The 15,274-nt window shown below is 43.4% G+C and overlaps 2 protein-coding genes across 2 annotated transcripts; one reads left to right on the top strand and one right to left on the bottom strand.

Moving 5' to 3' along the window:
* Positions 1-210: 210 nt before the first annotated feature.
* Positions 211-2,678, top strand: c5ar1 (complement C5a receptor 1). The gene is made up of 2 exons (XM_083913550.1): positions 211-242; positions 549-2,678. The coding sequence occupies exon 2, from the start codon at positions 561-563 to the stop codon at positions 1,608-1,610; it is 1,050 nt and encodes a 349-aa protein (XP_083769676.1). The 5' UTR covers positions 211-242; positions 549-560; the 3' UTR covers positions 1,611-2,678.
* On the bottom strand, positions 2,678-13,568 carry LOC310946949 (dapper homolog 3-like). The gene is made up of 4 exons (XM_083913549.1): positions 13,169-13,568; positions 6,608-6,740; positions 6,115-6,225; positions 2,678-5,540 (listed from the first exon to the last, which is right to left on the bottom strand). Exons 1-4 carry the CDS (start codon positions 13,397-13,399, stop codon positions 4,030-4,032), a joined length of 1,986 nt encoding a protein of 661 aa, XP_083769675.1. The 5' UTR covers positions 13,400-13,568; the 3' UTR covers positions 2,678-4,029.
* Positions 13,569-15,274: the final 1,706 nt, after the last annotated feature.

Here is a 15,274-nt window from a genome sequence, read left to right as displayed (position 1 = left end):
TTAGGGGAAAAATATATAATAATTATATACATTACAGAAGAATGAAAAAATAAAAGGCACTACAAACTACATTTTCAACTTTTTCCAAGGAAGACTTCGTCTACAGCTAAGCACATTTGTGTGTGTGTATGTGTGTGTGTGTGAGAGAGAGAGATAGGAGAGGAGGGTATAAAACACACTGAAAAGCAGAAGACCTCCATAACTTCCTGCGAGCAGTGTGAGTGCAACAGACATCTGAAACCGTAAGTTGAATTGTCAACAATATCTAATTTTAAGTTTTAAATGTTAGTGTTTCATTTGTAACTAGACTTTACATTTTCATATAATTCAACTTTAGTCAAGTTATATTCTTATTAGTTTATTTATTATAACAGTGTTGGGCTAATTTATGAACTTATCTAGTTTCACACACAATAATGATGAAAGCTCCTTTGTTTTACAGTAAATATTTGTCTCACAACAAATTAATCCAATGTTCATTATCTATGTTCCATGTTATTTCAGCATGATAAAAATATTATAATGTTGGACAACTTTTCCATTTACAGCTTTAACCAGCCATGGATTACTATGAGGACTATGGATTTAACTCTAATTCAACCAATTCAAGTGACTATAATTACACGCTGCCAGTGTTTCCTGACACTTTGACCCCTGAGATTCAACCGATCCAGATCGCGGCTCTGGTTTTCTACGGCCTCGTGGTCCTGCTGGGTGTCCCTGGAAATGCTCTGGTGGTGTGGGTGTCGGGGTTCTGCATGCAGCGCTCTGTCACTTCCCTCTGGTTTCTCAACCTTGCGCTGGCGGATCTTCTGTGCTGCCTCTCCCTCCCTCTGCTCATGGTCCCTCTAGCCCACGATGACCACTGGCACTTTGGCCCGCTGGCCTGCACATTACTCAAAAGCCTGTTTTACCTGGTGATGTACTGCAGTATCCTGCAGCTGGTTTTGATCAGTGTGGATCGCTGGATGCTGGTCAGCAGACCCGTCTGGTGTCAGAACAACAGACGGCCTAAGCGAGCTGTCTGTGTGTGTGTTGCTGTCTGGTGCCTGGCCCTGATAGGCAGCATCCCCCAGTTTGTCTACACCAAGGAGATCGAAGCAGGTGAAGACAAGCGAGAGTGCCTGACAGTCCACACGTTACTCAGTGCCTGGCTCGTCACATCCTACCGCTTCCTGGTAGGATTCTTCCTTCCTTTCCTGGTGATTGTATACTGTCACTGGGTGGTGTACAGGAGAGCAGAGAGCGGACTGTCCCGAGGACGGACACGCTCAACGCGCACACTAAGGGTCATCATTGCTGTGGTGCTGAGCTTCTTCCTCTGCTGGCTCCCACTACACATTGTGGACTTTCTCATACTGATGACCCCTCGAAATTCCCCTCACAGCCCAAAACTTTACCTGGCGCAGGTTTTGGCACTCTACCTGGCGTATTTCAACAGTTGCCTCAACCCACTTCTCTATGTGTGTCTGGGCAGGGGCTTCAAAGACAGCATGAACCGCTCCCTGCGCAACATGCTGCACTTCATCAGCGAGGACCCTACGACCAGGGTGAGCATCGCTAACGACACCAAGAGCTCGAGCAGTGGAAAGGATACAAGTAAAATCTGATGTTGTGTCGACTTTAATACTGAAAGGGTGACTGAGTATGCATGTGAGGATATACTAGAATGAACAGTCATGGATCTGGGAAGGGGCCCATAGAGAACGCCTATGCAAAGGGTTCAGAATTTTGTGCAACACCCCTGATTACGCCACTCTTATAAAATAGAATTTCTATGGTATACGTTCACAAGAGTGACCTCTGTTCTACGCGCTGCACTGAACACGGACCCCTGGGCAAGTGTTTGGAATTACATTTCTTGACACACATTGGTCAAACAAACACACTCTGGAGAACAAAATTCAATATTTGAGTAAGTATGAACACATCAGCCCTGCTGTTTGAGCGAGCTATTCTGAGAAGGAGTTATATTAAGACTTTCCTCAAGATTGCAAAGCAGGAAGTAGCTGCCTAGCAATATTTCCTGTGGACATTCACATCTTATGCAATAAAGCTCTTCAAACTTCTGTTTTTTGCCCTCACACCATGATGATCTCAAACTGTGTTTACTGGCATTTTTGTTATCAATAGGGATATGGGAATGGTCTGATATCTTGTAATCATAGGCATATTGTCAGAAAAATATTTTATATGATAAAGAATGTAAAGAATATATAATATAAAGAATTTGTAATTTTGTGTCCTTGTTATACTTGTAAGACACAGCGTCCGTTTGTGTAACAGCACTATGCATAGACCACAAGAGGGAGCCACACTAAATATCTTATTCTCAATTACCACAGTGCATAATACATGGACGCATAGAGCTCGTCGGCTGAAACCCACCGTTTTAGTTTGTCAGACCCTAAAGAGACTATTCAGTTTGTAGATTTGTCGAAAAATTCAGTTCAGACAAATGATCCACACAGCCTGTCTACAGAAATCTATGAAATGTAAATTCCTTATCATTCTTGCCACTTGACAAATGTATATTTATCTTAATTTATGGTGTGGCCTGTCTTGTTGTTCCAGGGCAATTTAAGAATAGACAAAACAATAAAAATGTGTTAAATTACCAAAATGAAAAGCAAAATCGCCTTTATTTACAAACTACATTCATTCCAAACAAGGCCACATGATGGTATATACAAAAGCATACATATTAACAAGCGTGTCTGAGTGTGTGTCCCTGTTTCATTGAATCTGTGCACTTATACATACTTTATGTGCATGCATGCATATACACTGGTCCCTTACTATAGTCTCTACTAAACCCCATTTCTGACTCACAGATCTGTTGATGCTCATCAGTCCCTATAACACAGTTTACATAGAGGCAGAGCTGAGTATAGGGAATGATAAAGAAAAAAAGGGATAGTCCCTGCTCAGAGATTCATACTCAGTCCCTGAATTTTGAGACTGTAGGAAAACCAAATATGAACATATCTCTGTACTATTACATGTTTGTTCATTTCTGCATAATTGAGATATTTTTAAAATTTTATATTTACCTCTGCCTCAAAGGTTATGCTTTTATTAGGTGTGTTTGTCTGTCAGCAGGATTACTGAACAACTACTGGTCCTATTTCCATGAAAGCAGGTGGAAGGGTGAAGCGTGGGCCAAGGAAGAAAACGTTACATTTTGTAGCGGATCTGAATCATGGGCAGATGCACAAATTATGTTTCACTTTCGTTCACAATGTTAGATCGTACCTTGAGCCTTGGCAGAGGTCTGCGCTCTCCGAGTGCCCTTCTTGTTTTCTATAGGATGTTGGCTAACTGCAGGACAAATCCTTGCTCTAAAGCTTCAAGTCTTACCACACATTAAAGCAATACTTTTTTTCATAGGTCTGTAGTTTCAGAATAATATCCTTATAATTTCTAAATAATTTCCAAGAGGTCTTCTAAGAAATTAGTGTGTCATTTTGTCAAATAGAGCTAATTTATCCATATCCTATTTCTTATAAAAGTCAGTATCGCAAAACACTTTAATTTCTAGAGCTTTGGTGTTTAACAAGACTTAAAGCTTTTGACAGTGTACCTTTAAGTCGTGCAGACTTGCATTTGCCCAAGTCTACAGTGTAGCAATTAATTAACCATAAATCTATGATTAATTAACTACAAGGCCAACAGACATCAAGAAAAAACTGGCAGCATATTCAGTCACTTAGCTTCTGCGGTCCATGTCAACGCAGTGTAACTTTGCATCACACCAATTATCATCAATTAGACCAGGATAATGTCCATTAGTCTAGTGTCTGATGGTTGTCAGCCACAAGATAAATTCAACCAGATGATCTTAAATAATGCCAATTAATGTCACTGTCTCCCACTAAACACATACGGTAGTTAGAGGTAGGTAGAGTACAAAGACTGGATTGGTTAGTTAACATGTGATCGGTGGACAAAAGTAGTTGCCATAGGGTTGCTCTGACAATGGCTTTACATGACAATAGTAAAGGGTTAAAAATGGGTTTGAACATTTCCTCATACAGTAGTCATGACTTTGAGGGACCCTGAGCGGAATCTGAGGATCTTCTTTTTGAGAGCATGGGAGGCTTTGATCTTGACAAAGGCTTTTGGTTGAGAGGGGGCGTTGGCAGTGGCCTGTGGTGAAGGTGAGGACGAGGAAGAGGTAGAAGCAAGACGTGGTGGCAGCTGCTGGGGCCACACAAGCCCCCCACTCTCATCTGAGTCACTGGACAGTGAGCTGGATGCCGGAGAATACACCTCGCTCATGCTGGACTCAGACTCTGCGGGGGCCGCACCGGCATAGCCCCCCTCTCCCTGACAGAGAGGTGCTCTCTCCTGGAAGTCTGGATGCCAGCGCTGGGTGTGCTGTTGATGGTGGTAGTTCTGGGGTTGGGAATGGGTACAAGGATGACCATGGCGGGCTTTTCGAGTTTGGCGTCTATGTGACTGCCCTGCTGTGGTCTCCCCTTCGTCCTGGCTGAGTTCTAGATTGGAGCACCAACGTCGGCTCTCGTTGTGGCTGTTGTTGCCCATCTGCAATCCAGTGCCTTGGCCTGGGTTCTGAGCAATATCGCCTCTGCCTTGGTGCCTCTCGGTGGTGCTGTACCTGCGCTCAGGCAGCACTCGCTGGCCCAGAAGGCTGTTTTCTGACTGAGATCGACTGGTTTTGCTGCTTGATTTCTTGGTCCTTTGTCGCTCGTTGTGGCTCTTCTTAGAAGTCCTGGACTTGGAGTTTGTGTGGTCAGGAGAGGTGACAGCTCGGTTGGGTTTAGGCTGCTCTGGGTTGTAGTGTCTGGGGGAGCGCACAGGGGCGTGGGAGGCTTGTCCAGGGATATATTGAGCACTTACTAAATTGTGCTTGTGATGAATAGCTGGATGTGGATGTAAGTAATGCTGGGGGGATGGGGGTTCACAACAAGGGTCAAGAGCCTCAAGACCACAGTTGGGGTCCAGGGAGGGCAGAGGTGATGGTAGCCTCTCAGCCAAGGAGTGTGGCCTGGACTGGGGGTAGGGCAGAGCAAAATAACAGTCCTCCTCCAAAGATGGGGCCTCTCCTCCACAGGCCTCCCCCTCCAGCAGGTCACAACCCCAGGCTTGGCTCTTAGGGTTTGCCAAAAGGTCAACATGGAGCTGGAGGTGGGGGTCAGGAAAGCGTTGCTCTGTGGTAAGAGAAGGAGTTCTCCTGTGTAGGGAGCCCTGTCCAGAGGCACTGCCGAATGGAGGGTCAGGGTTCAGGGTGGTACGTGGCTGACATGGCCGTGGGGCGAGGGTATGACGCTGGATGAGATTTAGGATGTAACCCTCTACCCTCAAGGCTTGTTGGTAATCCTCCTCTAAGGCCTGATCATCTGCAGGCTGCTGCTGCCAGGCTTGGTTGACTTCACTGGGGTCCCACAGCCAGGAGTCTCCTGCTGCGCCCTCCTCAGCGATGCCCTCCAAAGGTGGGTAAGGGGCTGAGAAAGAGCGGGGTAAGGTGGTGCGTAGGACTGGCATATCCTGTTCTTCTTTTAACATGAGGGGGTCTCCTAAAAACAGAAAACAATATAAGCCAAGGTGCCAGGACATACTTATTATACTGCAAACAAGTAAAATCTATAAATTAGACATAAGCAATAATGCATGGAAGAGAAGCTTCACTACAGAATGCAAAGTCAGTTTTCTGGAATATGTCAGGGACTTAATGCTTAATCCACCATCCAATATATGACTTGGTGCTGATTTTAAACATGGGTTTTCATTTAAAGGAATATTAAATCTTATAAAACAGTATGTTTATATGCATCTCTTTAAGCTCTTGCGGTTGCAGGTTCCTGATTTTCGGGCTTTGAGCAACTGATACAATAAAGATGAGAATAAATCCAAACTCTAAGTAAATGAATCACATCAGATGCTGCAACTAAGTTTCTTTAATGTCTATGGATTAGGTGAAGGATAATATATATTTTTCATTTTTGGAATAAAGAAAAGAAGAGGTGAATACATGCTCTGATTCAAACAGCTTATAATGCTAGCATTATATGTTTAAGTTTGTGTTGCTTCACTTACACATAGAACCATGTTATTGTGTGTATTTGTATACCTCAGGCTACTTTTTCTTACCCACAGACTTTGGCCTGTCATTGGTGTAAGCCCAGGACGAGACTGTCTCTGTGGGCTCGGTGGAACAAGATCTTCCTTTAGGCGACTGACCCTCACTGGACTCATAGAAACCTAGGACATGCAATTAGAGAAAAAAAACAGGGCATGACCATCTCATTTATTAGAGCTCACTGATTCATTCCAGCTCTCTAAAAATATGCTGCAGGCCTATTTGTCTCATTGCAGTTCACGAATAGGCCACAAAACTAACTTACAAGCAAGTGGAGCATGAACGCACAATAAGAGCAGAAATAACATTACAAACTCATTACAAGTATTTTTCAAAATGCAAAGTGAAACATGAGTTTTATGGCATAAAGCATATAGTTTATTATATACCAAAAACACACCTAGTTGCTTTATTAAAAAATTACAAAGTACACATTTAGAAATCTCTTAACTACATGCATGTCAGAGCTGTGATCCCAGAAAAGGTTTAAAAGTGTGGAAGTACCAGAACTTGGCCGACTGTCGCCTGCGTCTCCTTGGGCTCCTTCATAGCCGCCATCGTCAGTGTCGATCCTCAACTCTCCCACCTGCTGTTCCAGCGCCTGCATCAGGCCCCATGGGGAACTCTGAAGGGCACTCTGAAACATAAACACACACAAACACACACACAGTCAGACTGTTTCCGTGCTGTCTGTATTTGATTGCGCTGTTGAGAAGTAATTTTTAAGTAGATGGTAAGAGGAAAAGAATCGAAACATTCAAACTGTCCTCGCAATCAAATTACTGGTTCCCAGACACACTAATGACACAGGCACAGCTGTGAATCCTTCACTGCTTGTTTCTCCAGCTGCACACTAGCGTTCATTTTGTTTGGCACTCAGCTCTGTTGAGAAAAACTCTGAAATTTCTACACGTGTTTTATATTATGGGTAGATAAGTTATATTTAATAATCATCTGATGTGTAACATTGCTAGTTTATGTTGTATTTTGTTATCAACTGATTTAATTATAACAATTCATACATGTAGCATTCACCTTATTTTCAAAGATGGATATTTCAATCTGACAAAAGAAAGATTTGCATTTTTTTTGTGTTGTATGCACAGTAAAAAATAAACTTAATTAGTGAAAACACAAAACATGGTCATCGCAGGTCACCACTGTGCATCCGTGTACTGCATCCATATCTGTCACTGGGCTATAGCAAAAGCAAACTTACAGGGGAAGCAGTGAGTCAGAACATGAATAATTCAGGCATCTGTAAAGGGTAGGGGGATGTTCTTTCATGTGGGTGGGGGGTACACACACACACACGCTGTCAAGATATACAGACAAATGTGCTTGCTCATTCTGCTCAGATGGACACAGAAAAAAAAACACAATTTAAGAACAGAGAAATACAACACACACACAAAATGAGGACCTTGCGCTGATTTGTATACATCCCAAATCTAAAAAACTCACTTCATCATCACGCCTACAAAGACTTGACTTTGCAAAGAGTGCCCTCACTCTACATCTCGGAATTGGATGTCATAAAGATATAGGCGAAGGGGTACACGTGCACACACACACACACACACAAACACACACACTGGTAAGACAGTGAAATTGGACAAGCTAGTTCACCCAGGCAGACAATTTGTGCGGCTCTCATGTCGACATCATCTGACACGTACTGACATCTGCAGACACTTGCATCCGAGCTTGCTTACTTGCGCACGCACACACACACACACACACACACACACACACACACACACACACACACACACACACACACACACACACACACACACACACACACACACACACACACACACACACACACACACACACACACACACACACACACACACACACACACACACACACACACACACACACACACACACACACACACACACACACACACACACACACTGTTGGAGGTGAAACCATTAACACTCAAGGCTCATTAAGAGACTTCATTACCAGAAGATTGAGCAGGTCCTCGTAACAAGGTGACACTTTTTACATTAGAAACCTGCTATGATGGAGCACCTGTCAGACAGCTGCTACAGTCTTCTGCACCAGAGCAGTGTCTATGTACATTTGTGTGTCTTCGTCAATAAAACGCTGCCTAGTTAAACGTAGACAGGGCCTATTCTGTGAAAATGTGCAAAGCTGATGAGAAATGATCAGAAAGAACAGTTTGTCATACTGGTAGAGAGTCTTTTTAGCCATGATTGTGCATAGCTCTAGGGGTGGCTAGTCTGTTTGGGCTAGGGATGTCGATCTGTTGGTTGGAACACCATGTTTGTCCAGACTGAAATATCCTAACTACTATTTGATGTTTTGCCAGTATTTTTACAGACAGCCATGGTGCCCAGAGCATAAAGTCTAGTGACTTTAGTGAGCCGTTGACTCTAGTGCCAACTTAAGTTAATATTTTTGTTATTTAGTGTCATGTTTGACAACTATTGGATGTAATACCATGCAATTTATTTGTTACAGACATTCATGTACCCCTCAAGATGAACTCTAGTCACTTTGAACTGTCCACCTTTCCTTTGCGCCATCATCAGGCCAAAATATGAGATAACTAGCAAATGTTAGCATGCTAACGCACAGAACTAAGATGGTGAACATGGTAACCATTATACCTGTTATGACATCAGCACGTTAGCATTTTCATTGTGAGCATGTTAGCATGCAGACGTTAGCATTTAGCTCAGTGTAGTGCATCCTCGCAGAGCTGCTGGCACGACTGTAGACTCATTAAAAAGGTCACATTCATCACATTTCTGGACCAAATAACAAACAGAACTTTTCCTTCATAGCTCAAGCTTGAAAACATAGCATGTGTTTGTCTCTAGTGCATGTTTTATCTCCTCAAAAATGTGATGTGTCAAGAGAAAGAATCCTGGAAAACAGGACACTCAGTCTGGACTACCACTCAGAGTAATATTTTGGTCAATGCTTGAGATCTGACTCCTTTGTCCTGCAGACTAAATGCGGTCATAATGTGAATGCTGCTGAGGGCCAATTGACCCAAGCTAACCTATGCTTCCCACACAACCTCTTGACCCCAAACAATGTCATTTCTTTTGTCTCAACAAGGGCGCTTATTGTCTTACTATAAACAAAGCAATAGCATCATACATCAATATGGTTTTGTGTGGCAGAAACGAAGAGTGGGGATCTTTGTTTTGGCTTTTGGTGTGGGGTAGAGAAATAACTGGGAGGAGGGGAGACTATTGGAAATCAGCTAATCAATAAGGCTGATTCACATTATTGATTACTTGCTGGCTCTTTGTGCATAAATGCACATACATATACACACGTACACACTGTGTGTGGAGCTGGTTATTAAATTAGAATGCGTCAGAAAACAAACAAATCTTTGTGGATGAACAAACCAACCAACCAACAAAACACAACACAACAGTTAGTAGTGTGGCTTTGGAGTAGGTTCATACTGTCATAGGGACCATTTTGCAAGCAGGGCTTTTGATTGCACTCCATTATTTATGGTCTCACACTGGTTCCTTGACACTCTGCACACTGTATCATTAGTGTTTTACGGCAACCTCTGCTCAGGACCAGCGGGGGATGGGGGAGATGGAGAGCCAGCCTCACCTAGCCATTAAGACGTTACACACTGGGTGTACAACACATCAGGACCACCTGCTCTTTCAACAAAAAAGATTGACCAGCAAGTGAATCCAGGACAACACTATGCCTGATTATTGACTGATGATTTTACATGTTCAGCATCTCACGCATCTTTATTTACTGGGGAGTACAGATAAAAAACAAGAGACAGTTCGACATGAAAATTCCAAGCCAAGAAACAAATAAGCCTTTGATCGTGCGAGAGAGGGGCTGTACAGAGACTTTGCAGTTCTGCCATCCGAGAAAAAAGGCATGTAATGGACCTTGACTGTTGAAAGAAGCATTTTGATGTAGGTGAGGTGTAGAAAAGACCTCTTACCAGTCACTGCTTGAAGGGGTTTGAAACAATAACACCAGGATATAAAAATCTATGGAACAGGACACATGAGGCATGCAGCAGCACTGCTGGACCCTCTATAATTAAAGCAATGTTGTGACTGGCTCCACACAGAGAAGACTGTAGGAGGCCGGAAACACGCACACGCACACGCACACGCACGCACGCACGCACACACACACACACACACACACACACACACACACACACACACACACACACACACACACACACACACACACACACACACACACACACACACACACACACACACACACACACACACACACACACACACACACACACACACACACACACACACACACACACACACACACACACACGACCCCAGCTCCACTGCTTGACTAAAACCACTGATCCCTTCTTCCTTCAAATATACACACGCTTTAAATGCTTTATTTTAATAGAGTAAATTCAATTTTCAATGATAAATTCTAATTTAAGAGAGGTTGACACAGGCGCACACAGTGTTTACATAACCATAGTGAATGGCATTCATTAGCATGCTCTGACTCCATCGTATGTGCACAGAGGCTTGTGGGCAGGACAGCATGGTGGGTTGGCTGTGAATGGAGTCTCTTATGAGAGACATACACCAGGCTGTGCTCATGTGTGGGACCAGCACGGAGTCCATTTCATGGTGTTTCTGTTGACATAATGTTTGAAAATGTGTATCGGACAACCTAGTTTCTCTGTGTGCACGTGTATTTGCATGCACGTATATTTTCAGAAGCTTATTTGTCTGATTGCTTTTACGTAAAAATAAGCCAAATAACTCACAGACGTTTGGGTTCTGTTTTTATCTTGGTGTGCTGGCACAAAGCGGAGGAAACCATCCAGTGATCGGTCACTGCTGAATAGACTAACTGCTATATAGTCTCACTAATGATGTGCTGCCGTCTTAACACAAGGGGACCCACATACTGTACACACAACCTGATTGATGACAAGCCAGCGGTCCAGCGAAGACTCTAAACTAAAACAAACTAGTCACAACCCCACAAAGACCTTTTGCCTATAAACATATGTGCACACACGATGATAAACATTTGATTTCAGATGGAGATTATTTAGAATTTAAGGACATTCAAGGTTTCTAAAACACTCCTCCACAGATACGTGTATGTTTGTATGTATGTCACACACTCATACATTCTCCTCCACTCTTCAAACACACACAGTTGTTAGCTGAGCGGGGGTCAGAGCTCCATGCTTTCCCAGCTGCTGTCTGGCATCCAACAACTGTCAACACCTTCAAAACCACACACACACACACACACACGCACACACACACACACACACACACACACACACACACACACACACACACACACACACACACACACACACACACACACACACACACACACACACACACACACACACACACACAGTATCCAGGAAGGCCTCTGTCAGGGGCCACATTCGTGTTTAAGGCAGCTACACGCACGCGCACACACTGGCAGTCCCACGGGTGGGATGTTTCTGTGTCACACAGCGAACTGTGCATTTTGGAGACTTTAACCTAAATGTTAGATGAGATTAGGGATTTGGATTGGACGCAGATGGTGACCTGAAATCACGAGGACTCAATTTGAGACTTCAATTAAAGTCAGGGGGCAAAAAGTATTCTCCCGAGGAAAACCCCGTGTAATTACTCACACGCTTGGATAAGCATAACAGTTAATAAACATCGATCCACATGACGGGTTGCGCGGAAAATGAAAAGGGGAAATATGCAGCCCTGCGGGGAAACGCGTGTCAACCCTTCAATGGCTTTGGAGACGGCTGTTACCCGTCAGTGTGTGGATGAGACTGACACCTCCACCGGCACCGTGGGATATGAATTTATAAGCTGGTGCGTGCGCACCTTGGGAACACTTGACCCTCGTGCACTCTTTCAAATTGGCTTTTTTAATTAGCTTAATCTTTGTTTTCTATCACTATTATAAAATCAGTCCACAAGCTCAGACGTGGACTCATTAAAGCCAATATAAATCCCAGAGCCCGTACTGTGCCATACCCAACTGACGCCAGTGTACAAGGCCACCTATCCTCTCACTAGGGCCTCGGTCGGAATCATTAGTATTCTGCTCCATATGCGCCTATTGTTAGGCCCCCGGCGGAGGAAAAGGAGGGAGGAGGGAGGGAGGAGAGAAGGAGGTGTGAAGAGGAGGCGGCTGATTTAATTTCTTTTTCACCCTCTTTAATAATGGCTTCCTATTGTAGCAATGTTGAGACAGCTCGCAGGCTGCGCGAGAGCAGCGTCCAAACAGAAACAAAACTCCCAGACTCTCAAATGTTTACGCGTAAAAATGAAAAAAAAAAAAAAAAAAAAAAAAAGGGAACACAGACAACTAAAAAAAAAAACATGATTTACAGCGTCGGGCTCAGTGGTGCGTGAAAGTTTCTGTGCGAGACGCTGTAAAGCTGTCACTGAAAGTTCGGATTTGTCTCGGCTAACCCAGTTTTTAATCCGCATGTTAATCCCGGGAACATTTTTCTTTTTTTCTCCCCCCGCAACTTCGCTTGGGCTCAACACAAGAAGCCACCTCATCACTTACATGGAAGAGATTCTGACACGAAAATGTTATCCGCTACAAGAACATACGAGCTGAGTGGATAATTCATGCCTTTATGATCCGCAGACAGCACAAATAAGAGCGTGTTAAGTAGTAAAACCTACAAAAGTCCATGATGAGGGAACAATGGGCCATTAAATAGTCGGTCTGGGCTACAAACGGCGGGTGCTCCACCCCCTGATTTCGTTACCCACGGGCATAAATCTCAGCCCAACGCACAGAAACGCATTACATCCTTTCAAACAGAGAGCCTATTAATCAAGTTGAGTAACTTTTTTTTGCAGATAGAGGTCACCTTTACACAAAAGGCGCAGCCCAGACCAAGAGTCCATGCAACGGTCATGCGGATTACGACGAGGGTCGGCTGTAAAGGCTATTAGATATTCAAAGCTATGTAAATCTAAAGTGAGGTTTCAACACAGTCTGATGGAATCCAAACATGTAGTAAAAGACATTCAAACTTCTTACCAGCTGACGCCTAAGTGTCAAGTTTTCCTGCCCCCAGCTGCTGAAACAGGCCAGCTCCCCTCTGTAGCAGTCCTGGGGCAGAGGGTCTCCCAGAGCCAGCGCCCCCAGCACCAGACATTCCTGCCTCTGCTTGCGGAGCTCCAGCTCACACAGCCCGGCCAGACTAGCCTCCAGGCGCTCCTTGGTCCGACTGCGCTCCACAGTCACCGGGAACGAGAACGCTCGATGCATGGTCCCCCTAAAAAATCCCAGACTTACACGCACTACAAAAGCAAATTATTCCCTTATTAGGAAATTCGTGTTCTCCGGTTGGCCCAGCTTTATGAGGGCATCCGCAGGCTATAAAAGGCCATGCTGCATCCCATTCCTTGTGATAGTATGGTTGCCTTGGAGCAGCATGGTTTCCCAGACCATCTATGCGCTATACATTTTCTATTTCGCAGCTGTCAAACCCAGGCACGGAGTCCCTCCCTCTGCGACCAGCCACGGAGAGAAAAGTGGGAGTCATACGCCCTTTCGCAAATCCAATCTCAGCCTTCATTGGAGGCGAGAGGCTGGTGGGGTGCTGCGCGTAACGCTGTCCCATCCCCCTTGATTCATTACAGTGACGCGTCGACCTCACCCATCTTTCCATCGTGGCCTGAGACTAATGGACTCCTTCAGGGGACGGTTATTTCTGGGAGTGTAGTAAAATAACTGGGGTTTTATTATTGTGAAACAACCGAAAGCCACAATGTAGTTATAGAACAAAGAATAGAAGAAGCCAGACACACTGGTGAAAGCTGTAACTGTGGATAACATGTAGGCGGGATACATACCATAATGAGAGCAGAGTCAGTTTACCAATACAGAGGCTGCAAATGTGAGACACTATGAAACGCACTTCACATACTTTTACACATTTAATGGGATTGTGTAACATCACTGAAACAATTAAATCTATGTGTTATGAGGGTATACTTCAGTATCAGCTATTTGTATTTAGCTTTTTAGAAAATGATATATTGTTACCTCATTATCCAATCACGAGCCTCACTTCCAATTATCCAATCAAGGTCTGCTGGGGAATCAGTGCTGAGGAATGTTAAACACATTCATGGTCGAAAAAAAGAAGGAAACAGGAAAACTTGAAGTCAGTGATGTATCATATTTCAGATATTACTGTGCCATTTAGTGTCTCAATCAGATTCGCCATTGAAAAATCTGAAGAGTCACCTGATAGCACTGAAAATAAGGTATTCATTATGTATGCATGTAATATATATATAATGTACGCGTGATACAATAAAAAATAGAAAAAGGCATTGACTAATTTACAAATTGCCTGCATGAAATGTATGAAAAAAATAATTCATACATTTTCATTTAATTTCTTAATTCTTCTGTTCTGTATTCTGCTCACACCCACCCCAGATGTTTCAGTCTCATCCTCTTTAGCCTCAGTGACCTGGGCTGGCATCATAGCTTTCCCCTGCATTCACTTACTGACTTTATGCAACATACAGACTGTGGCAATTAACAGGTCATTTATGCAACAGTAATTAAAGTGAGACAACAGGGGGGGGTATAACAATCATGAGTGCTGTGAACATGTGCTGTAGGTGCAGCTCCCAAAATAACAATGCTTTCAATAGCTTACATCAATATTTTAAAGTCTTTACATTTTATTTTATTTCTTTAAAGTGCAGTAACGGATGAATATTTCATCTTGGTGCCTCATGCAATCTTCCTCTGTATTACTCCACTGTAAAGTCTCCTGAGGTCAAACATCTATATAGCTATAAGAGATTCAGTCACATATTCTATGAAATGATTGTGTTTCGTCAAAAATAAAGTCTCCAAAAATATCAACACTATTTGAATATTATATCTTTTTTATTCATACTTCCAATCTCTACTTCACATGAACCAGAAAGCCACTTTTATCTTCATTCTCTGAGGCAAAGTCATCGGCAAGTCAGAACCTACGCGCAGCGCAGGTTGGATTCTTTTGTCAGCGTGAGATAGAGTGTATATGTGTGTATATGTATGTATGTGTGTGTGTGTGTGTGTGTGTCTGTGCGCACTGCGGATATACACAACATATACTTACAGTATATTTATCTC

The sequence above is a fragment of the Echiichthys vipera genome (assembly GCF_963691815.1).
Source record: "Echiichthys vipera genome assembly, chromosome: 5".
Taxonomy (NCBI): Eukaryota; Metazoa; Chordata; class Actinopteri; order Perciformes; family Trachinidae; genus Echiichthys; species Echiichthys vipera.
Note: the sequence above shows the minus strand (reverse complement) of the source record. Positions and strands in the feature narration are given on the sequence as shown.

Bases quoted from the DNA above. Each gene is read 5' to 3' on its own strand.
- c5ar1 (XM_083913550.1), top strand. From the start codon at position 561: ATGGATTACTATGAGGACTATGGATTTAACTCTAATTCAACCAATTCA.
- LOC310946949 (XM_083913549.1), bottom strand. From the start codon at position 13,399: ATGCATCGAGCGTTCTCGTTCCCGGTGACTGTGGAGCGCAGTCGGACC. The intron at 6,741-13,168 runs GTAAGAAGTTTG...TTTATGTTTCAG, and splicing joins TGACACTTAGGCGTCAGCTG to AGTGCCCTTCAGAGTTCCCC. The intron at 5,541-6,114 runs GTAAGAAAAAGT...TTCTGTTTTTAG, and splicing joins TGACAGGCCAAAGTCTGTGG to GAGACCCCCTCATGTTAAAA.